Raw genomic sequence first — 25739 nt, 5'->3', positions numbered from 1 at the left:
GTATACTTACGCAGATAGATATGAAAAGTGTTTATTAAAGTTTGTGCCTATTTCAATTCTATAGAGGCCAGGCACAAAGGCAGACCCCACAATTTTATTATACCATCCCTATTTAAGTTAAAACATACTTATCAAAGTATTCTTATGTACATCTATCTCAAAAACACTTGTAAACGTTTTTTTTTTAATTTTTTAATTTTTTATTTCCATACTTTGTGGACCAGGCGCGAACGCAGACCCCACAATCTCAATGAACCACCGTTCTGCAAGCTCAAACATACCCATTCCTGTGTCTCGATAATCTTCTATCATTATATAGAATCAGTTTTGTTTTAAATAGTCAACCGTATAGGGGCCTATTCGTGACCAGACACACACACACACATTAAGCTTTATATTAGAGAGAGAGAGACCACTTTTTCGGCAATTTTATTATTTCCAAATCTCAGCGACCGTTGACCAAAATTTAGCAAATGAAAGCTCGTTGGAAATGTGGTGACCTTAATTGTGCAGTGTGACATGTGAAAGTCGCACATGAAGGGATCATTTATCATCGAAAACCTATTTTGACACTTTTTATATCCATAAAATATTTCAATCATAGTCGTTTTTCCTAGTTTTGTATATGAATTACAAAATATCTTATATATACACACACACATATATTTCCTCAAAACCTCTGCCTTTAATTGAGGTGAGACCAAAACTTGCTGCTATAGTTTCAAATGATTTGAAATAACAGCAAGGGGAGACTTGATTCAATAAATTTCTCATATGTTATATCTCTCTCTTTGGTTTTCATGCGGAAAGTCAATGCCACGGCGTATATGACTTATTTGACACTGGAGATATTCATAATCGTACTCTATTTCTAAAGGAGAGGAGAGATATGAGAAATATTTGGAATCAAGTTTCCCCTTGCTGTTATTTCAGATTATTTTAAACCATAGCACCAAGTTTTATTGTCCCCCCTCCATCAAGGCCAGATGTTTTGGGGAAATATATATTAGCAGAACCTATTTCTCTGCATTGTTCAACGAAAATATAAATGTTAAGTAAGAAAAATGTTGTTATATATTATTTTTAAATTGCTAAGTACCCATGTACCAGCCTTGCTCGCTGAAAGTATGGCACAAAGCTAGAATAGAGTCGATAAGCGAATTCCCCGCAAAATAATAATTAGACTATGATTATCTGATATTTCATCGCATGTGAGTCACATTAAACAGTGTTTACGAACAAACTGCTGTAGATATTTAAACAGAGAGTATATATATATAATATATATATATAATATATATATATATGTATATATATATATATATATTTAAAAAAAAAGAATGCGAAAAGAAATGACTGGTTTGATTAGGTAAATTTTTGTAAAATAAATTAAAGTAAGTAATCGATGGAATTGTTGTACAATAACACTTGAATACGAATGAAGATATGAGTATTTAGCGCGAAGAGACGTATGTGTATAAGAAATGGATTTATTCTTATCTATGAAATTGTTTCGGAGTTTAGTTAACCCAAGTAGTTTTTTTTTTTAAATTTAATTTCCAACTGCTTTTTAATTATATATGGTGAATAGTGATGGTTGTATGGAATAAAGTGAATATGATAGGTTATATTAAAATTAATAGAAGTTATTATTTATTAATGTATTCTATATAGTTGATCTGATCAATGTTTTCTTCATCTGACTACTGTTCTCATCATGAGTGTAATTTTCACAACGTTTTGGTCGATGTACCCTCCGACCTTCTTCAGGTGTACCTTGTCGAACTCGAGAATGTTTCTGTGGAACTCGGGAATTTGGAACTCGGGAATTTCGAGCGGAACCATTTATTTACTTTACCGGAGTAGTCTTCTCTTGTTCCATCAACCATGACTGGATAGAGGTCCTAAGTAATTCGCAAATGTATTTTTTTCGGTCGCCCACACTGAGGATTGAACCTTCAGGAGGATATCAATTTTACAATTGAGTTTTCCCCATTACTTTAACCACTGCGGGCAATTCTTGTACGGATTGCAGGATCCTAAAACCTAGTTTCATTTCTAGTTGTAAATATTGCTATTCATTACTAATTATTACTATATATCAATGTATATCTGTCTCTATACTTATCATTTGTATATATTAATGTTTTTTACTTATATATTGTTTATAATTACTCATTCCCATACCGTATTAAATTCTATACTAGGCCTACCATCTATCACTAATGGTAGATGATTTCTCATTTACTTCCATATAAGGTCATTTAGACTGGACTTTTCAGTCTCTCCACGTACTATGGCTTTTCGATGTTCTTCTAACCGTACTTTCAGTGGACGGCACGTTTCACCGTTACCATTACACGACGAAGTAGAAATTATAGACAGAGAGGAACGGTGGAGAGTAAAACGACTGAAAGAAACAGCACATACGTTGGGGAATAACCAACCGCTAAGTAGACCTAGTATAGAATTAGGTAGATAGACCTGAAGAGGGTCGGAGGTTACATCGACCGAAACGTTGTGAAAATCACACTCAAGATGAGAACAGTAGTCCGATGAATAATAATACGTATAACCAATCCTCATCTCCAAAATTCAGAAACGTCTGGTCAATTTTGTTGAAAAATGTGGACCAATAAGAAAAATCTGCTAGTTATAGCTGGCCGTTGTTTGATGCTTATTAGTGTATGTGTGTGTCGGCACTAACACTATTCGGCTTCTTCCAGAGGAGAGAGATTCATGGGAGTATAAAATTCACAAGCTGCCTCCAGTCGCATGTATATCCCTGTCAGGGGAAGCTGGCGGCGTTAGGTTTTTGCAACTCTTGCAGGAAGGTGTCTACATCCTCCTACATACAACGCCTGGAATTGCCAAAATGATCACCCATTTTATCAATGATCAGTTTCAACGTTGCTTAACTTCGGTGATCTGACGGGAACCGTTGTGTCAACGTGATTTTGCCGTATATAGTGGTCATTAGTGTCGAAGTACATTGAAATATAAAGTAATAAACGTTAAATTATTTTTTAAGCAAATGTGTTTTAAAAAATGAAACATGGACGTTGTTATTTGTATAAAGCTCTTATATACACAATCTTTGATGTTTTAGCTATGATGCTAATATATAGAGACGTTGTCCTGTGTCCACGCATGAGCATCATCTAGTAAACTGCCGTTTGGGTAAAGCAAGGTGAAGCTAAGATAAGAATTATTAATAGTGACTTAGAAACTTGGATTTCTGTCTCTATTAGCCTATGAGGATTCTCATTTTGTTTGGGTGTATCTTTGCCTTCTCGATTTTAAGTTAATTCTTTCAATTGACGTGAACACTAGGATACTTTAATTAAAAGTCAAATATGAACAGGTAAAATTATAGAGGAATAAAAGGCGAATCTGATGAGGTAAAGTTTGTTTAAACAGTTAATCTAATTTAGCTTAAATTTGCGGTTTGTGAAAAGTGACAAATGCGGACTTTCTTTCTGACGCCACTGTATGTTGTTATCGTTGAAACGTAACAAGTTTATCTATTTACCAATCAGCATGTGTCAGTAGAAAACACTACGAAAGTGTTCACGCTGTTAATAAATAACCACCTAATTTTATTATTTAATTAAAGTTTTAGTCGTTTATTACTTTATTAAAAGCTAATAAAATTTTAGTCGTTTCTTTTTTTGTTTTATTAACAAGTACACATTTGGAGGCTAAAACCAACACACACAAAAAAAAGCAGAATATGAGAAAGTTATTGCATTAGTGTTGAGAATATGGATTATCTCCTCTTTTATAATCCACGCTATAAAAGTGGTACATTTCAACTTGTCAAATAGAAAATTAATAAGATTACTAGACGGAATCTTCAGTCCTGTTTTCATTACAATTTATCCAATTAAGAATGGAACAATTTATGAGACCGGGGGCGATTTACAATAGATCTAGAAAGCGATTCAACCGACAAGTGCTGGAAACATTGGCGGGAGACATTTACAAATTTTATCGAGGTTCTAAATTCAGAAAGAATCTCTACAATATGCGTGCGCTCCTTAACAACTACCTGTCTCACACAGTAAACGAAATTATCTGGGATTGCGTTATGTATGAAGAAGCAATCCATGTATTGAACGTTACATACATAAATCCCCCAAAATAAGGTATTTTCTAGACACCTACTTGCAACTCGCCGATAAGCATGAGGCGAAACATTTGACCATTTACTTAAGAGCCGTTGAACACTTGGCAAAGATTTCAACTTCTGTCTAATGACAGCATTAGAGGTACAAGAACAAAGACGAGGTAGAGCTCATAGAGGCGAACACCCAGTACGGTCTTGTACGACATGCAGATGGTAGAGAGTAACGTGTCTGTCGGAGACGTACCAGGACCGTCGACAATCTCTGAGGACAGACCAATTTCCCCTGATACTGAATCCCCTCCGGAAGATCATGGCACTGAAATTGCTCCTGATATGTCGTCTAATGACACTGTCTCCTTTGGAGCTCCGTCAGACACTTCAGACGGGTCAACACCTGAATGCCTGACAGATGAAGGACTACCGCCGAAAAAACGTGTTCATCTAGAAATAGACTCTGATGCAGAACGGCATGCTCCTCTGAGAAGGAACTGTTTCGGAGCGAGATATTTTAGAGCCCACAAACATGGTCACACCGAAGAGGCTCCCTGTTTGAATAGTCCGACCCCGAATCATGGACTGCCGAAGCGACCACTGCGAGCGCGTAGGCAGCCTAGACATTTAAGGAACTTTATTCGCTACCAGTGAGAAATTTAGTGGGGAGAATGTTGTGAATATGGATTATCTCCTCTTTAACGTTTTAGCCGAGTCATGATTTTTTTTATGTGAACACTTAATTTTATTGCATATTTTATACTAATATATTTAGTTCGTGCATTTTTTGTTTGCAACTATGATTTTTTGTCTCACCGTTCGTCCGTCTGTTCGTCTTTTCGTCTGTTCCCACTTTTCGCAATAGCTAAGCCTTGGATTTTTTTTTTTAATTTTGCACAAACATTAAACATGATATCGGTAAAAAAAAAAAAGTTACGGAACAGATTTTCCGGAAAAACTCTGGTTGCCCCTCCCCTAGGAGTGCCTTTCGGGTTAAAATGGCTACAATTGACACTTTGTGCTTATTAAAACTATTGATGCATTGGATTATTATAAAACTTTCTGGAAAATTGTAACGAACTGATTTTTATATAATTTTGTGTGTCTATACTTCGCAATAACTCTTGAGTGTGCGCCAGGGGCTTTTTATTGCTAATAAAACCACTCTATTTTGGGACTATTTAACCATATTTGTCCAAAAAAATGTGTGTATTTAGCAGTTTTGCATAATGCTGAACTCAAATTAAAATATGTTAATGCCTTGGGACCTTTAGGGGCTAAATGAGAGAGGGGCAAATGCTGAACTTAGTTATTTTTTATTATTCGTATTTTATTTTATTGTTTTGCATGGTACAGAACTAGAATTTACATACATCAGGCCTTAAACTGCGCTTTTTGTCCATTTTCACCAAGATTTGACGTCACCTGGGGTCTTTTGGGGCTAAAGGGGGGGGTCAATGCTGAACTTAGTGATTTTTTATACCGCGTTCACGATGGACTCATGGGAGACCAGACGTGTTTTATTCTTTTAATGCAAAAAATGTACAGAAGAAAAAAAAACATTGCTTTAAAGAACATGTATGAAATGTGTGTGAAAGCAAGTGACGTCCTTAGAAATACAAAAGAACGCGAAATAAAGCAAATCAACCTAATGCTAAGTATGTATTCCGTTATCGTGGAAAGTTATCGAATATCTCTGACAGAGTAAACCGTACCGATGATTTTACTTTCGTTTTAAAATGCAATCAAAGTAAACAAAAAAAAGGGGGAGGCATTGATTTGTCAAATTACCCAGCACGTAAATGAGTTTCAATGCAGCACGATTGTTTTCTAATGCATGTTATTTTATGAGTAATTGCGGAAACACATAATCAAAGACGCCATTATGAATGGTTTAGGAATTTATTATGAGAAAATCCGTTAATTTAAAACTGTGGAATGGAGGAGTAAAGGAATTTAAGTGTTCGACCAATAAATATCTGGAAATCAAACGATCGAATGTTTAAGAGTGTCTTAGTTATTTTATTTGATAATTGTGTGATAGTTCAAAAATGGAATAATCACGGACGCTGACTCTAAGGCGAATACAATAAATAACTTGTCCCGGACTTGACTGGAAAAGAAGGAAATATTAAGTAACTGAGTTATCGTCCTACCAAAGTTCTCTGCGACTTTGTTGAAATCGATATTCTTCTAGGAAATAATGTGGTAATTTATGATAGCGAATAAAATCCAATGATAATAGCCAGAAAACACACATCGAGTAGTGGCAGATAGTAAAATCATATTCGACTTATATGCGGAGGTAGCGTGTGTAAAACTATTTGTAAGTCGTTTTGTAAAGGGGAATACTTCCACATTTTATTAAGTGCATACTGTGACCATTGCTTTATTTCAGTTTAGTAAAATTTTAATATTTTATTAAATATACGTCACAACAAAATGGAAAGTGTATCATTAAACGATTTCTTAAAGGTTAGTTATTCCAAAAGTTGTATTTTAATTCATGTGATAATCACGAATTTATGATATGTTATTCTTTATCGACGAATTTCCACTGCTCATCGCTTTATTGCAGGTTTCTTAAAATGTTGATTGAAGGCAAAAATACGATGTCTTGCGAACTTTACTTTATATTATATATTTCTGTCAAAGTATAATAAACAATAACATATCATAGGTATAAGCGTCATATAAATTATTTGAAATATCCACCATTTTTTTTTAATAATTTGAAACAATCTTTTGTCCCCGAGTAAGTCAATTGTTTGATCTTAAATGAACTTATGGATCTAGCAACGTCAACTATGTTCCTCCACAAGGTATCCTTTGAAGTAAATTGCCCTCCTCTCTCATTAACTCCTCTTTTTAATATTGGCCACAGAAATTCAATGGGGTGAAGGTTTGGAGAACACAGTGGTCAGGTCATGAGAGTTTCCCGAACGTAACTTATAGATTATAGGAAGGCTGCAGTCGCCCCAAGCAGAATGGGATGGTACATTGTCATGTAGAAAAATCATCTGAAAGTGACGTGACAACGGAGGTCATCTAGTCCTGTTGATAAATTATTATAAAAAAAAAAGCCGTGTACGTATTGCTGGTAAGTTTTACACCATCTGGCACTCGGCATCACCTAACCAACTTATCCCTAATAATTCCCGCCCAAAACATGATGCCTTCACCTCTTTGTTGGCCATGAACTCTGCAATGGATCGGAGTTCCGTTCGGGTTTAAAACTTTGGTCCATCTATCCGAACCGTCAAGAGTAGCATGGGTATAATCCCTAAATAGAACCTGTTGGAAATTCATTTTCATATAATTCTGTGTTCAAGCCATTTCGTTTTTCTCTATGTGTTTTTGCTCAGTTGAGGTCTTGGAAGAGGTTTGATGTTCCTTGTAGTCTAATTCAACACATTGTATCTGGACTGCCTGGATCTTGGATTCTAGCTTTTTCAAAAACGGAAGCACTGGTGCTGTTTGTGTTTCGGTTGACTTCCCAATGAATTTTCCGAATATCACGATGTAAAAGATTTCTCCTGGTGCCCTTATTTTTTCTGGATTTTGTGTTCGGGTTGTTCAAGAAAGAAACCAAGGTTCTTGGATCCCTTTCAAACTCTGTTGCTAAATCATCGAAGGATACTCCTTTTACGAGTCCAGCAAATTTCCTTTGTTTTTCGATAAAACTTAATCGCCTGAATCTTTTGGTATTTTTAAGAGATCTGCAATAAAGCGATGGACAGTATAAGTTCCTTGATAATAAATAAAATGCCATCGTGAATATCGCATGATTTTTAATAAAAATTTAGGAAATAACTAACCTTAAAGCAGCCCATTGATTTCCTTTTTTAAATGTATATTTAGTGAAATACTGATATTTTACTAATCTGCAATAAAGCGATTGACACAATTTATATATATATATATATATATATATATATATATATATATATATATAGATAGATAAAAGAGCATAACTGTCGCCCCTCCACTCTTAGACAGGTCCTCGTTGATAACATAAAAATTATACAACGTGAAAATAATATTTAAAAGTTGAACATTCTTGAAGCATCATATATTAGAACCCTTCAACTCACTATAAATGGTATTGCATTCAAGAAAAGCAGTAAAGTTCTAAAATGTCTTGCGTAGTCCGCAGTGGACCGACTTTGTAAACAGTATCCACGAACTTGCTGATTTTAATACTCGAATTTTTAATCGGGCTATATTTTTGATTGACTTTTCATCGATTCTATATATTTTAACTGATCATCGCCTAACGACGGTTACTGTATATTCGAGTTTTCACTTTTAGTTCGGATTTTCGCTCTGTCGCACTTTTATTTCTACACCTGAAGATAACTCGTGGACAAATCAAAAGCGCTTGTGACAACAATAATTATAGGACGTTTATTAATATTTTTGACTTCGATATAAAAAAGATTATGCGAAAAATCGAGAAATTAATACAAAGGATCATAAACAAAGTGTCTACGTTGCATTTAATAATATTTGCTTGAATGAAAACGAGTTGCCTATGTATACGAATTTCAAATTACATTTATACAAATATATATCTTAATATGTATGCATATATGCATGTATAAATATGTATATTCATATCTATGCATATATATATATGTATAAATATGTATATATATGCATGCATAAATATGTATATATATGTATGTATAAATATGTATATATATGCATGCATAAATATGTATATATATATATGTATAAATATGTATATACATATATATGTATAAATATGTATTAACATACATGTGTATAAATATGTATTAACATATGTATGCATAAATGTGTATGCATATGTATACTTATATATATGTATAAATATGAAAATACATATGTGTGTATATACTTATATATGTTTATGCATATATATGTATAATATATGTATATATATTTGTGTCGTTATGTGTTTGCTCCCTATTAAAAATAGCTCTTCTTTTCACTAGGTAAACAGCTTTGTCGGCGCATTTCACGACGCGGTCATCTTGTATGCTCTGGCGATCAATGAGACATTGGCCGCCAACGGAAACATTTCAGATGGAGCTGAAATAACGCGGCGAATGTGGAACAGAACATTTGAAGGTAAGTCATTTTGTTCCATTCTTCATTTGTGTTATTTTCACTGCTTCTTGATTTCAGATTATTTTCTACGATGCACGTATTGCTTCTGTTGCTGCTAAATCCTCGTGAAGTTTTATCGACAACGTAAATTTTATGTCTATTTCGAAAAAATTCTGAATAGGCATATTTATGTCTATATAAATTTATATTGAATTTCTCTCCAACGGGGGGAATATGTGATACAAGATAAGGAAAGTAAGATTTAAATGCAGTGCTTTAGACACAAGAGGTCAGAACAAATATTGCCCGTCAGCCTTGCCAACATTCCTCTTTCGATTAGTAATAAACTAACAATTCTATTTGATGGGTAAGAAGGCAAAGCTTAAGAAGACAGACCTCCTAGCATTGTACAATGATATTCATCAGATTGACAGAGAAAAAGCCATCCTAATAAATGGCATAGCTTTTGACGGTTTGATATCTATGAACTAACCTTTGAAAGTGGAAATGTACACGGAAATTCGCGTTGACACCTTTATTTAATCCAAGGAATTAGATTGCTATCGTTTCGTATTTTATTATCATATTAGTTGTAATCGATTGTACTACATATTGGACCATCAATCTCCAGCAGACAAATGATCCTTACTCTTTTCTAGGGGTAATATTTTCACTCTGCAACTGTTTATTTCCAGTGTGTACTTTGTCATATTTTCCATATTCGAATGAATGGCCGTATTATTTTACACAAGCTTGAAACATCGGCACTAAACTTGAAATATCTGCACTATAAAAAAAAAGAACAATACAAGTGTCTCAGAACGAATGTTACCTCGATGATCAATATTATATTTGAAATCTACAATCTTGTCCCTTTCAGTGAAAACAACAACGTATGTATCGATTTCTTTTTTATTCTTAGGAACTCATATAGTTATAATATTTATCAACCTTTAGTTTCGAATTAATAAATATAGCATTAACATTTCTTTTAAAGTGTGATTGAAGATCACATGAAAGTGTAATGCCTGTACAAGTATTATGCTTACAACATCGTATTTTAAGATGGTTGTCATTATACTTCTATTTTGTCTTATTATTCTACTTCACTTCTAGTTTCATTCGCATGTGCGAACAACCAGATTATCAATCAAGATTAGTATAATAATATTATCAATCAGGATTAATATACTAATATTATCCTCAACAAATATTTGTTCATATCAGACTTGAAGATGACAATGTTCTAGTAATTGATAAACATAGCACTTCTACTTCTCTCGTTTCACTGTATGTACCAAACACTACACAGAACTGCAGTGAACAAATTTGATTTCCTCAAACATCCTATCTACTGAAGGAAATATCACAGCACTGATAAAGAGCATCGATGCCAACAAGGTTTCGACAACGTCCCGGTTATAGTATTCAAGAAATTGCAACCCGAAATATCTCCTTTCTTTACAAATCTGCTCAGTTGTTTCTTAAAGAAGGAAGTATTCCCCTCATCCTGGGAGACTCCGTTTTTCTGCACAGTATTTAGCAACACTATACACTTTCGTATCCAAGTACAGACAGAACAGTATTATGTGTGTTATTTGTAAGTAGATTAATTATGTAATGAATCAATCAGTTTTAACTAATCGAACACCATTTTTTATAATAAACGTAATGGATTTATTTTTTGACGTGTTGATTGTGATTTCGCTCAGGATCAGTGAATCTATCAATGGGATACGTTTCTAGGGCAATAGTACTTAACATATCAAAGGCGCCCGAATCACCTAACACAAAAGTTGGCTCCAACGGTGGCAACTATAGAATATCTGGACTTTTTTTATGATGGAACTCATTTTTTTTATCAGAAATGTCTACAAAAGTAATTGTTGACGGGCAAATATCCGAAGAAAAATAGTGGAACAACCAATATATTCTTTTCTAAACCTACCCCATTTCCTGGTCTTTATCAACGATCTTCCTGATCGTATTTTGAAATTGTCCGTTGATTTATAGATATATACGGACAATATAAGGATTTATATTAACGCCTTGAAGAGGATCAAATGTCAAGATCTTGCTGAATCTATCTTTTCTGATTAAAGCACGTCCTACAATGTGGAAAGACATGGCTTGTTCCTTCAAACGCCTCGAAAACAAACCTATATTTTCTCCAGAAACTCTCGGATTCTCCCTTCTCCATGAGCGAAATGAATATATCTCCTTCCGATGAAGACCTCTCCTTTGGTAAGCATCTATGTTTGACTTTCAGCCAGTCCTTAGTAGAAGACTTACATCAATTCTATTGCTATGATCGGAAGAAATATAGTCGGTTCAGAAAACACTTACCCGCTACACAATTTTCTACATGTATACAAGTCAGATACGTCCGACGATTGAGTAGCGGTGACGTATCTGGAAAATTATCGTTCAAAACGCCCTGGCTTGTCTTTAAAGAGTATAAAATTGATTTCACAATCTAGTTTCTCATCTCTACAGCATATTTCACAACGAAAAGATGTAGCAAGTCTCTCGCTGTTATCGTTATGCTGTGATAATTCCTGGCTGAGCCTAAATCCCTGGTGCAACCTGTAAAACGATCACGGCAAAGAAATTGCTTTTAACTGTCACTTTACGCAAAAGAAACGAAACTTCGAAGAAGAAAATTACTTTCTGAAGAATAAAATACCATTCAGCTTACCAATGACTAGAACATTGCCATCTATCAAGTCTGATATGAACAAATATTTGTTGCGCTGTGTATGAGAATATTAGTATATTAAACCATAATTGATAATACTACGAGTGAAAGTATCCGGTGTTGCCCGGATGTGGAGAGGTGGGGGTGTAAACATAACAGTAGGAAGTTCTGGTGGAGAGAGGTGTTAAAAAGTGGTAGTGGCGATGGGGGCATAAAAACAAGAGTAGGCAGACCGGGTGGAGAGATCAGTAAAATAAAAATGGCAGTAGCTTGGAGGGGATCTCGGCGTTGCCCGGGTGTGTGTAGGTGGTGTTGTAAGGAACCCCCGGTGGAGGAAAACTAAACAACCGTCGACAGGCCATGGTAGTAGCTTTGGGAGGGAATCAAAACAATAGTAAACAGCCAGGGTTAATAGAGGTGTATTTTTTTTAAATGGTGGTAGGTAGTCTGGCTTGAACACGTGACACGAAGACGGTAACAAAATGCAAGAAAATCTGATTTCTTAGCTCCATAACGCTAAAATTAGACAAAGTCAGTCCAACCGATAAATGACTTGCAAAAATGGCTCGCAAATAATCGAATTGTACAAAACTGGTAAGTTAAGGATGAAGGAATTAATGTTTTTGGCTAAGCTTTCGATATTTGTCTTCCGAGACGTCGTGCTTCAAAATGATGTCGATCTTGTCAGGACCCGTCGCCAATGTCGAAAGTTTTAGGCAGACATACAAACATACATACATGCATTTAAACAGATAGGTAAGATTTATATAGTAGATTGTACTAATCTTGATTGATAATCTGCTTGTTCGCACATGCGAATGAAACTAGAAGAAGTGGAAGTAGAATAATAAGACAAAGTAGAAATATAATGACAACAGTCTTAAAACACGATGTTGTAAGCATAATACTTGTACAGGCATTACACTTTCATGTGATCTTCAATCACACTTTAAAAGAAATGTTAATGCTATATTTATTAATTCGAAGCTAAAGATTTCAAAATATTATATTATAAGTGTATAATAACAAAAGTGTTAAAATATTGCTATCATTCATCGTTTCAGGTTTTGTTTGCTATTGGAAATTTTATCTTCTAAGCAAATAACTAAGCCCTCCCACTTTTTAAACAGAAGTCAATGAAAAAATATTTCTGAGTCGGTCTAATTATGTCTTGAAAAAATTAAATTTATTAAAGCTTTGTAGATGCTAGATTACGTCTTACAGGGAATGAGTTTTGGCCAATAATACATTAGCATAACGTTCAGCTTTAAAGAGACCGTAGACAAATCCATATTGTAATAGAAATTAGCGTATTATTAAAAGTAATAGTATAGTTTTTGCTTAGATACAGAGATGCCGAATCTTCATTTATAATCCGTAAACTCATATAAAGATACCTTTCTTTCAATATCTAAGCGATGACTTTTGTCTAATATTTGAAGTAATGTTTACACAAACATCCTTGAACTGAAGATGAAAATAAGGAATAATGGGAAAGTATTTCTGCAGGCACATCTAATATCGAAATGAGTAATTCTATCTATCGCATATTTTCTACGTATAGAACGTAAGATTTTTTTTATTAGATATTGAGGAAACTATCGTTTCTTCATTTTGTTTACACAGTAGATATATTGATTTCTAGTTCGATTCGCATTTGATCATAATCAGAAATACGCAACAAGACTTATATATTTAAGTATGTTATTTTTCCAGCATAATAAACAGATAAAATAGCGCTTTTGTCAAGTTTAATTATTTTTTGACAGATTTTTCTTATTTTTATTCAATAGTGAATATGGTGAAATATATGGTATACGTCTTCCAAGAAACTAAAAAAGATTATACTGTCCATCGTGGTTCACACTTTGCAATTATTCTAAAAAATAAAAAGTGTTCTTAACCATAAGAACCTGCTTTATCGTTATGCGGTATTGTTAATAACCTCCTAGACATTGTCATTTTTTTTTAGTTTCTGATATACTGAGGCAGCTCTACAACGGAATCATGACCAGATGCTGCACGCATCTTTAGAAAGTGCAATAAGTTTCTTCCAAAGAAGGAAGTTTCTATGGAATATTAAATTCGCAGAACTTTTCCAGTCGCATTGACACTCAACAGAAGAGATCATTTTGACAAGGTTAGTTTTTATATATTTTGCAGGAAGTTGTTTCCGCCCATACCCGTAGAGAATCTGATATTCCAAAATAATTAATCCCTCTAGTACTGACAATGTCAAACGGTGTTTAACTTTGACTATTTAACAGGAACCGGAATTGAATTTAATAATTATAACAAATAAAATATTTATTTCTCACCTTTCAACCTGGAACCGTAGATATTCAACGTTTCTATCAACTGCACCACGGGCCCTGTCGTGAAACAACTAAGAAAAGATGAGGATAATAGTCCGCAATAAATTAAGTTATAAATATTACTCATCTTAATAAATGAAGTTAATGAATAATACTCATCTCAATGAATTCCAATTAAAATAATGAGAACAGTAGTCTAAAGAATACGCACAATATGAATAATTAATCTTCATCTAAACAAATTCAGACGCATAGCATATAAATATTTAGACTTTTTTATATACATTCAGATATTCTATTTTTTTTATCGGTTCTATAACAATGATGGAATACAAGGACAGAAGATTAAGAACCTCCGGCAAAATATTTTGATGAAAAATATTATAATTCTGACCAGAAAACATCCAATAAGCTACATAGATTTAGGATGCATTCCGGATCTAGAATTACTAAACTCTATTCACCGAAGGCAAAAACGAACGTTGCATATTACGATGCAATATAAAAACTAAAAATACATATTTCTACTCACCATTACTTCAATTGCATGCTTTGCGGTACTTTTTGCTCACGCATAAAATGCATACATTTTATATCCCAAGAAATATTTTTCGTAATTAATAAACTGATATATATATATATATATATATATATATATATATATATATATATATATATATATATATAACTAGTAAACTCGATGTTGCCTAGGATTGAATACAGAAAAAAACTCGATCTTTTCACTACTTTTCTGACCGTTTATAGCTTTTATTATTATCCAATTTAATATAGTAAAAATAGCTACTGATAATTATCAAACACTTTCGAAATAATTTTTTCCGCATATGGATTGCATATTAATATCGGGCATACATATTTATAGTTTTAAGAAAGCTTCTCTTTGTAACTCTCTAATTGGTGGGGTATTAAATGATGCGATACATTGTAACACAAAAGATACGGAAGAATGTCGCTTGTCTTCTACGGAAAATTTTACGCATGTGATTAAAACATGAATCAAAATATTATATATATATATATAAGTTTTGAAATGTGTTCATCGCATAAATTTCTTGGTACAAAGTAATCAAAATTCTGAACTATTTCCATCGTCGGCCTCAGAAAACTTTATATAGTAATGAACTTTTAGTTTTATTGTAGATTCCAGAAACTTCCTATTCATAGAGTACACACACACACACACACACACTATGTCTATATATATATATATATGATAAACGTTAGATAAATCATACTGAATAAATCGTATATTTCTTAATATAACTGTTGAAGCACAGCCAACATTGGAATGCCATTTCTTTTTTGATTATACGATAACTTGCAAATATATCGATACCAAATACAATCCAATAAATCTGTCTAAATATAGTGAGAAGCCATGCTTTAGTTTCCATCTTTCTGGATTCCCACGTGTGTACTACGTCTGGGTTGGTGTCTGAGATGCAATTATTACAACTTGTTTTTTGTTATTGGAAAAATAACTTATGACAAGAAACTATGTAGAATTTGTGACAAATACATGCATTAACCGGAAAACAAGTCAGAATACTTCATGATGGCAACATAAAGATGGAATAAAAACTTATAAATTATTTATCGGATTAAGCTTATATTTTGCGTGGAGATTATCATCATCAAAGAGAATCAAATATATACTCTAAATTATTCTCTCTCTCTCTTTTGACCTAGAGCGTGTTGTTCAATGGGGGTAAAAAAAAATCTAGTCCACTTTATTATAGCCAACACAGAACTTCTATCCTTTCACCAGCAACGATCAAATCTTCACTTGATTCGAACTGAAATGAACGGTTTTCTTTTTGAGGAAGAACTTTGTTTTGACAAACTTCCAGGACTGGCCTTCACTCTTGACCTTAAATGAAAGATAGTATTCGGATCTGTTAGCAGAATCACTAGAAAACCGGGATTATTCTACGACTCTAGAAAGTGAATCACTCCCGACGCTATCCTCTTCCTGTACAAAGAATCAAATACGACCAACGATGTAGCTCTTCAGAGTTAGCTTTCCTTCCTTGACAGGGTACAAGACCTCTACGAAATTTTGTGAACGAAGACCTTTTTGCCTGGCTACTGTTTTCTCTGACAGAAGACACGTGAAGAGTCTCTGAACTATGGTCACTTTCATGGTAAGTGCTCGACAGAGTTCCAATTCATGTTTACCTCCGTAAAACATTTTAACAAATACTTGTTTATCTAAAACAACTGTCAATAATTTCCCTTACTCTTTATCTGTGGCTAAAACTAAACGTAAATGCCATGGGCAGAGTTTCCTTCGAAGAACTTCCCGTCTGTGGAGCAAGATAACGCAGAGCTATTTCCTGACTGACTATAACTTGATGGTTGTCAAGTCCAATGTAAATAAGTTTTTGTTGTCCTGCTCTCTATAATAGCTAATAAATTACCTAATTTCAACTATCACTAATCATTACTGAGTTGTCTCACCAACTACCTAACACGTATTAGCCCTTATACTTGAGTTGCTTATTAGAGGTGATATTCAAGTAAAACAAAATACAATTGCAAAAAACCGTCTAGTGCCTCCGAGAAACCTCGCCATCGACTTTGGAAAGTTCGGGGTATTAGACTTCAAACAAAGATACAGATATACAAGACTGTAGTCCTCACAATACTCTTGCATGGCTCAGAGTATTGCACACTCAATGGAAGACATATTTAACAACTGGGTGTTTTTCGCAAAGGTTGTCTTCGGGAAATTTGTCGAGTTAGTTTAAGAGACAGGATTTCACCATGTGCGACATTGATGGTGTTGAATCCTTTCTCATAAAATCACAGCTGCACTGAATTGGCCATGTGTTGCGCATGCAAGAGGTAAGAATTCCAAAAATGTTGATGTGCAGTTCACTTTACAGTGGTTATCGGACAGTAGACTGGCCATTACTTGGGTACAAGGACAAATTAAAAGGCAATATCGTAGCTGCTGAAAACTCTATGATTGATCGTAGTGAATTATAATATACTTAAATCTACTATTTTATTTATGCACGTTTTATTGAACAGCAGAGAAAACTCGTTTGTTTCTCTTAAAATCCATTTTTTTCTTTTTCACGGATTAGTTTCCAAATTCTGTTCGAGTGTAAAAAGAAATTTTCCGTATTCGCGATCGTTTTCGACCTCATAGGACGTCATCGGGCGAGTAATAAAAATAATAAAATATAAATAAAATGAAATAGTGAGTTGAATGGTAAGACGATTAAAATCGTTTACAATACTTAAAGTACTTAAAAGCATTTAAGCGTAACATCCGTTTCATATTGAGCCTGGTTAATAGTTTGCTTTTTTTAATACGGATCACAGTGTAAGACAGGCAGTGTTTTTTTTAGTATATCTCTAAATTTAATTTTCGGGGGTGTCTTTGGCATAGGTATTTACTTTAAAAGATTTCTAGCTACGTGTTGCTAGAAATGTCCTCTCAACCATGAAATTCTTTCTCTTTAATAGGTTTATTTAATAATCGTTAATGGGCAAACATCCGAAACTGACAGTATTATCGCTGGGGTACCTCAAAGATCCATCCTGGGTCCAAAACGCTTCTTCATCTACGAACTTTCAAATTACAATATATTTTATTTATATAGATATAGGTGGTTGAATCCTAATATTTCCAATTATGTTACGCCTCCATGGATTTACCAGTTTTCACAAAAAATCCACTTTGACGCTTTTCACGTTTTGCAATAAAAACTAATAATTGAAAGCCAATTAGAAATTTGTTAAAGGGAAAAAATGATGAGATGTGGTAGATTAATTTATAAAATGTGGACTTTTATCCCATCTTTCTTAGCTGTTGTTTCACGATGTTTCGGCCAACTATTCATCCGGCCTTCGTCAGGTGGTAACCGCGACGGGATCGAAACTCCGAATCTCCTAACTGCATACTCAGAAATTACTTCCATCCATAGTTGTTGTCGTCTCACCATGTTTTGGAAGGCCAGAGGAATAGTTGTCCGAAACTTCGTGAAACAACAACTAAGAAAGATGAGGACAATAGTCCGCAATAAAAAAAATAATAAATAAAACTCATCTCAATAATGAATTCCAATGAAATAATATATGCGGTAGATTGTTTAAATATAAACAGCTTGGTTGTGTTAATTCGAGCAATTTGAAAATGTCGTTTATTGCGTTTTGCGATCGAACTCTTTATGCATATATAAATGCGTGCGTGTATGTCCTATTGATAGACATTGTTCAACATACTATAAACAGACTCTTGCCACAAGTTACATTAAAGACAGTTGCGTTCTGTCAGGTGATTTTCGTAGACGATAGCGGATGTATAAATATAAATTCAGCGATAGAAACGCACTACGTTCATGTAATGATAAACTTAGAAGCGATCAATAGATTCCGTCTTGCAATGCTTTTTAGGTACAGTGCGTAAAAGAAAATTGAAAAAACGCTTGCATTTTTCCCCCTTCTTTACATTTTCGAGGAAAAAATATAGTAATAAAGTAAATATGTAGAAATGCGATCTAATCGAGCCTTGTAGCTCTTTAAATAGCCCCGAGATGAATATGGAATATTATATTGGAATTTGCTCAGGAGATGTTTGTATGCTTCTAGATGAGAGATAATGAGTGCAAAAACGAAAAAATACCGCGCAAAAATGTTTCACGAACAGGAAAAACACAATTCGTTGCAAATATACAGTGACTCGTCACCAGCGCTATTAAGGGAATTAATTTAGTATACGCATTATATATGTGTATAATAATGTATACCTACCGTTAAAGATAACGGAGAAAGAATCGTGTTTCGCCAGTGTTCGCACTAGTTAGTTAGCTTCATATAAATAGATATAAAGCATAATCACATTGACACACCTATTCTCATTAAACAAGCGAAATTAGACTGCACTAAGTCTGATTAGTACTAGATAAGTGATCATATAGGAATACAATGCGCTGTATGTAGGAGGATGTCGATACCTCGCTCCAAGAAATGCAAGAAGCTAAAATCATCATATACAACAACTGGGGACTGCTTATAAATCTGATATTCTTGAGATTTCCTAGTTCGTGGGAAACCGAGTTAGTCCTTCTCTAGGTGTATCAGAATTTTTGTAGGAATTTTTGACACCCCCAACACGAAACTGCGAAATAAATGTTAAAACATCTCGTAATTTCTCTGTTAAAAGTGGGTTATTTATTTTCTTTATGGATTATACCTCCAAAATAAACTATTAAAGTTGTTTTAAAAGTAATAGAAATATATTAAAAAAAAACAGTAATGAATTTTTCGAACTCAATATTTTTTAATTTTTAAACTTTAAAAATCTATCAAAATTTTTCTATTGATTCTATTTTTACGATATTTTCAGGGTCAATGTGAATGTTTATGTTCTTTCCAATAAACTGGATATAATATTTTAGACAAACGTTTTTTTTTAATTCACGCCCCCCTCCATTTTCAAGTTTCTATTAAAAAGTAAATAATTAATTTACTCACCGGAAAGTAAATAATTAATTTACTCAAATATTGAAGAGAAAAGGTCAATAAATAATATATTCAAATTTAAAACAAAAACACGTAGTGTTTTTTAGAATTTAACCTGTAAAGTTTGAAGTTTAAAACTTTTTTGAAACCACGTTATTTGTTTTTCTTTTTTTAATGGAACCTTAGTCCTTGCTCTTTTAATTGAAAAAAAATTAGGGCTTGAATTACATTTTTCGAGGAGTTATAAGCTTGGAAAGACAGGAGGTCGAATAATTCACGCCTCCCATTTTGAAATGTCTATTAAAAAGTAAATAATTAATTTATGTACCAAAGTCTTATATATCACAAATTGAAGAGAAAATGTCAATAAATAATATACTCAAATTTAAAACAAAAAAAGAACTGCTTTTTAGAAATTTACCTGTGGAGTCCGAAGTTTCAAACCTTTTTTTAAAAAAAACACGTTGTTTTTTTTTGTTTTTTTATGAAACCTTGGTCCTTGCTCCTTTAATTGAAAAAAAATTAGGGCTTAAATTACATTTTTCGAGGAGTTATAAGCTTGGAAAGATGGGGTGGAATTATTCACTATTTTCACGAAATTTCTGACACATCTAGTCCTTCTCAGGTGGGTGTCACTAGTGAAAAATAGATATAGTACAACCCCGGGATACGACATTACAAACTAGTTACACAATACAGTGCAGTATATAATACCCATGCATATAATTAAATAGCATTATAAATCACACCGTAAGGCAAGGCAAAACCATAACCAGGGACCGGAAAAACATAGTATTCCACATTGTATCATCAAAAAATCGTATCCTAGCGTCATTGTATTCCGGGGTTCTACTGTATATGATTTCATTAATTTATTTCAGAAGTCGTAAATGAAAGGGTGAAACAAAAATGTAGTAGGCAAAACAAACAAAAGAAAAATACAACTAAAAACAGACGGAACAAAAAACTCGCTTCTCGCAGACACGTGGGTCGTAACAAGTACAATCTACTCGCCAGAATCACCTACACACAATCTGCAGAACGCCCCCTCTCCTTTCCAGTGTCCTGCCTTTATAGCGGCCGGGAACGACATATTTGCATAATCGCGCGGGAGCAGACGTGATTCAACGATAATTACATTGAGTAAACGCTAATAAAAGCCCATGGACGCCATATTGGAACTCTCTCGTTCGCTCAGCCCAAAACAGATGTATCCGAGGTAAGCTCTCTATTTCTCATTTTGGTTACTGCTAATTCTGCTACAAAGGGCATATCTGCTTATGACTCATAGTGCTATCATATTCGCATGGTTACTCTAATCGATACATATTTTTATATTTTGTACGATTCGATTGAAATAATTATGATGATCAGTTGACACTATTAAACATTTAACGGATTACGTTTCTCTAAAGCGGCTGGTTTAGTGCATCCCGACCATTAGTTTGTCTATTAAACTTTTAAAATTATTAATTAAAATTCTCTGCTTTATTTCCGTTTCATACGATACTCATTGAGGAGGGTGTACACAAAACTCACTATTCTGCTATAATGACCGGAAGACACTGGCCTGCCTATCAGATAATATCTTCGATAAATCTCGAGCTGACATCTGATCTTCTAGTTGATTTGTCTTATCTCTCTTGACTACTTTGTGTGACTCGCAGTGAGACAAGACACAGACAGATTCAGATTGAACATGAAATACGAATTGTACACCTGAATAGCAAGAGTTATTAACCAATGAATAATTACTGCAGCAAGGTGCCTGGATATCTTAACCAACTTTGCTAAATTAATTTAAACAAATGAGCCTACTGTATAATGTTCTCATAGATAATAAGCGTGCAAATAGATATTGCCCGCTCCTTATAAAAGTAACATAATAATTGCGCATTATGGGGCTTTCCGGTTCATATTGATGAGATCATAACTGCTAACAGACTTTCGTATTTAATAAAATTACATAGATATAATTAAGTTTTTACTAATGATACAAAACTCTCCACCTTTGCAACTCAGTACTATTGAAATTCTTAATTTCTGAATACGACATACCAACAGATACGTGAGTCATCCTCTAAAATAATCAAATATCCTTTCCACATATCGTTTCCAATCCTATAATGGCGTCGTTTTCCATGCAACTAAAAATCTGTATATTCCAAGTTTCGCCTTTTTAAATGGGGTAAAATAAAACATAGTTTACTTTAATGTATTCAACACAGAAATTTGTTATAGCCAACACAGAACTTCTATCTTTTCACCACCAACGACCAAATGTTCACTTGGCACGAATTGAAATAATCGGTTTTCTTTTGGAGGAAGCACTTTACTCGAACAAACTTTCATGACTGACCTTTACTCCTGACCTTCAATGCAAGATAATATTCAGATCTGGTAGCAGAATCACTAGAAAACTGTGGGATGATTCTTCATCTCAAGAAAGTATATCATGTTAAACGCTATCCTTTACCTATACAAAGAATCAAATACGACCTACGACAGTTCTAAATTTAGAGATATAGAGGCAATAGAAACTACTTCCTAGCAGTTGTTTGTTTTTTGGTTTCATGAATTCTACTTGTTAAATAGGTCGTGATCGGGGTCAGAAATGCTGGGATAGGATATTGCCCCCGTCTCCAAATTATAGATTAAAGAAAAAATGTCCGGAAAAACTAAAATTAGACTAAGCCTAATTATTTTTTTTATTTTAAATTAGAGTGCGTATTGTTTGCAAGATATAAGTTCAATGATGACGTCTAAAAGAGAAGAATGTATATTTAAGTGTTTAAAATACAATAAGAATATTGTCATCTATATATTAATACGATAGCATGTGTGTTATTTTTTGTGTCGCGCTTACATATTTTTTTCCTTTTGTGTGACTGTCGTTTAATTATTATGACCGTTTGTTTTAATGAATAATTTTATCGAGAATTCTTCATATGTTTTGTTTTCGGTTTTGATTATAGCTGAAAAAAAAACTCAAGTTATGTACGTATGTTATATATGTATATGTTATACATAATACGAACATTAATATATTGCATATGGTAGAGTCCGCTGTGGAATTTCTACATGCCCTGCTATTAGTTATTAATCCATTAAGTTTTGAAAATCAAGTGAATTAATTTTAAATATCTCGGAAAAATGATCACCAGTTTTCTTAGACTATTTAAACGATAATCAGGTAATTAAAGGAAGAAATGCCAATAGTTCTTTGTGCTAAAAAGTGTATTATTATCAAAAAAGTGATTAAAAAAAAAGTCTGCAGTAAAATTTATATTCAAAATTTTCGCTGGCTTGCACAAAAGTAGGAACGCTCTTACTATAATAATTTTATTTAATTAATTCCATTGGCTTAATAAGTTAAGCATGCATGTTCCGACGTGGGTGCACAGTGAATGAGACATAAAAAATGACTAAGTTCAGCATTTGCCCCCACCACCACCACCACTAAATTTAGCCCCCTAAGTACCCAGGGTCGTCAAATCCTGGTGAGAATGAACAACCGGTGCAGTTTTGGTCCTTAAATATATCAATTAGAGTTCTGCACCATGCAAAAATAACCCTTCCCCAAAAAACAGAAATGGCTAAGTCCATTATTTGCCACCCTCCATTTAGCCCAAAAAGTCACCAAGGGCTTAACATATCTAAATTTGTGATATGTTAAGGCCTTGGCGACTTTTTGGGCTGATTTTCTTATTAAAATTATAATGTTGATGTGATGTTTAGCAACGCCGAATTTCCACATGGTGATTTTCTATAACGGCGTTACTTTGTTATTAAGTGTTACTTCCGTTTTTCATAAAACTACTATCTAGCGCTAGACACTCAGAGAAAAAAATGTCTGTTTTTTTCAATTGTTATACGAGAATGGGTGTTTGCTGTAAATGTCTTATAAAGAAGATACGGAATTGTAAACTTACTCGAGCATATTTCCTGGAAATAGCGATAGAATAGACAAAATTAAACTAAACGAAGTTAAGAAACGTCTTGTCTGGCTAGTGACAGATGGTTAACAATAAAGGAATATCAGGCGCTGTATGTAAAAGGGCGTCAACCTTTTTGCAAGAACTGCAAAAACCTAATGATTTTTATTGATCAAAACATGCATACAATTTAAATTTAATAGTTTCTACAAACTGCTTTCTTTTGTGTAAGCTTGTTTCACTTGCCTTGTATGAATGTTTCTTCTTGTTTTACTTCCTGGCAACAAAGGAATTGCATCTGGCGCGAGACATTAAGAGAGAGAATTGGAAATGTTTGTAAATTGTAGTAAAAAAGTTCTTGCTGTGAATCTATTATAAAAAATCGAGAGTTATACTTAGTCTAGATTGTTCCCTGAAAATAACGACGCACTGGTAAAAAAAAAAAAAAAAAAAACTAAACGTGTATTATTTGTATAGAGAAGAGATTATCACCAACTAGATTGTGAAGTCGATTTAGTTATAATTTAGTTATAAGCTCCCAAAAATATACTTAATCGATTATTTGATATAGTGTAATGTTTTTTGTTTGTTTTATTCCTTACTCTTGTTGATACAACACATTTGGTTCTCGGCGTATCATTCGAACCACTTTGATGTTAAAAAACTTTCAATCATCGTAGAAACTAAGACAGCAAACACGGAGTGTTTTTTTTTCTTACGTGCTTGACGTATGTCTGATATCTGCGTATAGTAACAACATCAAGAGATAGAATATAAAATAACAAGCCACAGCAGAGAGAAAAAAAGCTGATAACAATCACAAAAGCAATGAGACAAACATCGTTGAAAAAAAAAACGAGTGAATAGCGTGCATTATCAATGATCAACACCGAATTTATTCATATGGGGTCAGCTTCTTTGTCTAAGTGCATTTCCCTGAAATCAACATCTGCAGTTATAGCGGTCGGCTTGGAGGGTTTCGCTAAATAACACATTTTTAGTATCTTGTTAGCAGAAAGACGATATAGGTTTGTAATGTTATTTAAATGGACGTTTAAATAATGTTGCGTTTAAACCGCACAAAATTTGCAGATTGACAAAAGTCAGAACCTAAAGGTTAATGGGAGAGGCTGCCTTTGTTGTTAAATGCGAAATCAAAATTAGAATGTAAGAAAGAACATACTGTAACATAGCTCGACACGAGTATGCAAATACATGCGAAGTGACGTTACCGGCAAGGAAAAATATAAAGACTTTAAAAAAAAAGATCATGTTAGAGACGGGAATAACGTTTGAGACATGGGCGTAATAATGAAGAAATAAATATCGTTGTACATAAATAAAAAAAAAATAGCGAGTGGAATTTCATTTCATATTCTTTGTCTCCTTCGCGACTGACCATACAACGTGTTGGTTCCCATGTGTAATTGTGTACAACATTACAATAATAAATCAGTGTGCTGGTGCAAAATAAACATCAACACGGTATAGATTCTGAGGTTTTACACGAAATTTCCGGGATTGGGCCAAAAAGCTGCTGACGATAAATTGGAACATGAGCCATGCTTTTCTTCTTTTCTCAGCAACATCGTTTCCTATTAATTCTTTTCCTTCTACTTTAGAATTCTTTGTCTTCTATTCTTTTAAGTATGACAATTCTAATTTATTAGTCTCCATTTCCAATTTATAATTTTCCTTCACAAACACACAGTGACAACCCTATTACTAACCTTAACTCCAAGTTAGCCATATAAAAAATCACGTATGATGCAGGGTGACCAAAAAAACGCACCTCAACTCTAATTAGGCCTCGTTTCTTAGTGTTTTGTCCGAATGAAATGAAACTTTGGTCATAACTAGTTTATTCAAAACATCACATCAAAACACTAAAGTATTTGGCCTTTTTTTCTGCGTTGACTCTAAAATACTCAGAAAAACAATTGAATATCCTCTGTTTTTTTGGGTTCACCCTGTAAATAATAATTAAAACAACGCATTTATTGGAATTAAACTTTCTTCAACTTAAAATCAAAATTTATTAAAAAGTTTACTATTTTCTGGAAATTTAAGAAAATAATACA

General features: G+C 33.6%; 1 protein-coding gene across 1 annotated transcript in view; it reads left to right on the top strand.

Moving 5' to 3' along the window:
* The window catches only part of LOC145246050 (atrial natriuretic peptide receptor 1-like), a 1007513-nt gene that overhangs the window by 327146 nt on the left and 654628 nt on the right, over nt 1–25739 (top strand). Inside the window, exon 4 of the mRNA XM_080107893.1 lies at nt 9100–9235. Within this exon, the coding sequence (XP_079964019.1) occupies nt 9100–9235 (136 nt within the window). The remainder of the gene's footprint in view (nt 1–9099; nt 9236–25739) is intronic.

Source organism: Euprymna scolopes, chromosome 23 (assembly GCF_053919585.1).
Source record: "Euprymna scolopes isolate OS-2025 chromosome 23, ASM5391958v1, whole genome shotgun sequence".
Classification (NCBI taxonomy): domain Eukaryota; kingdom Metazoa; phylum Mollusca; class Cephalopoda; order Sepiida; family Sepiolidae; genus Euprymna; species Euprymna scolopes.
This window is presented reverse-complemented; position numbering and strand designations above follow the sequence as displayed.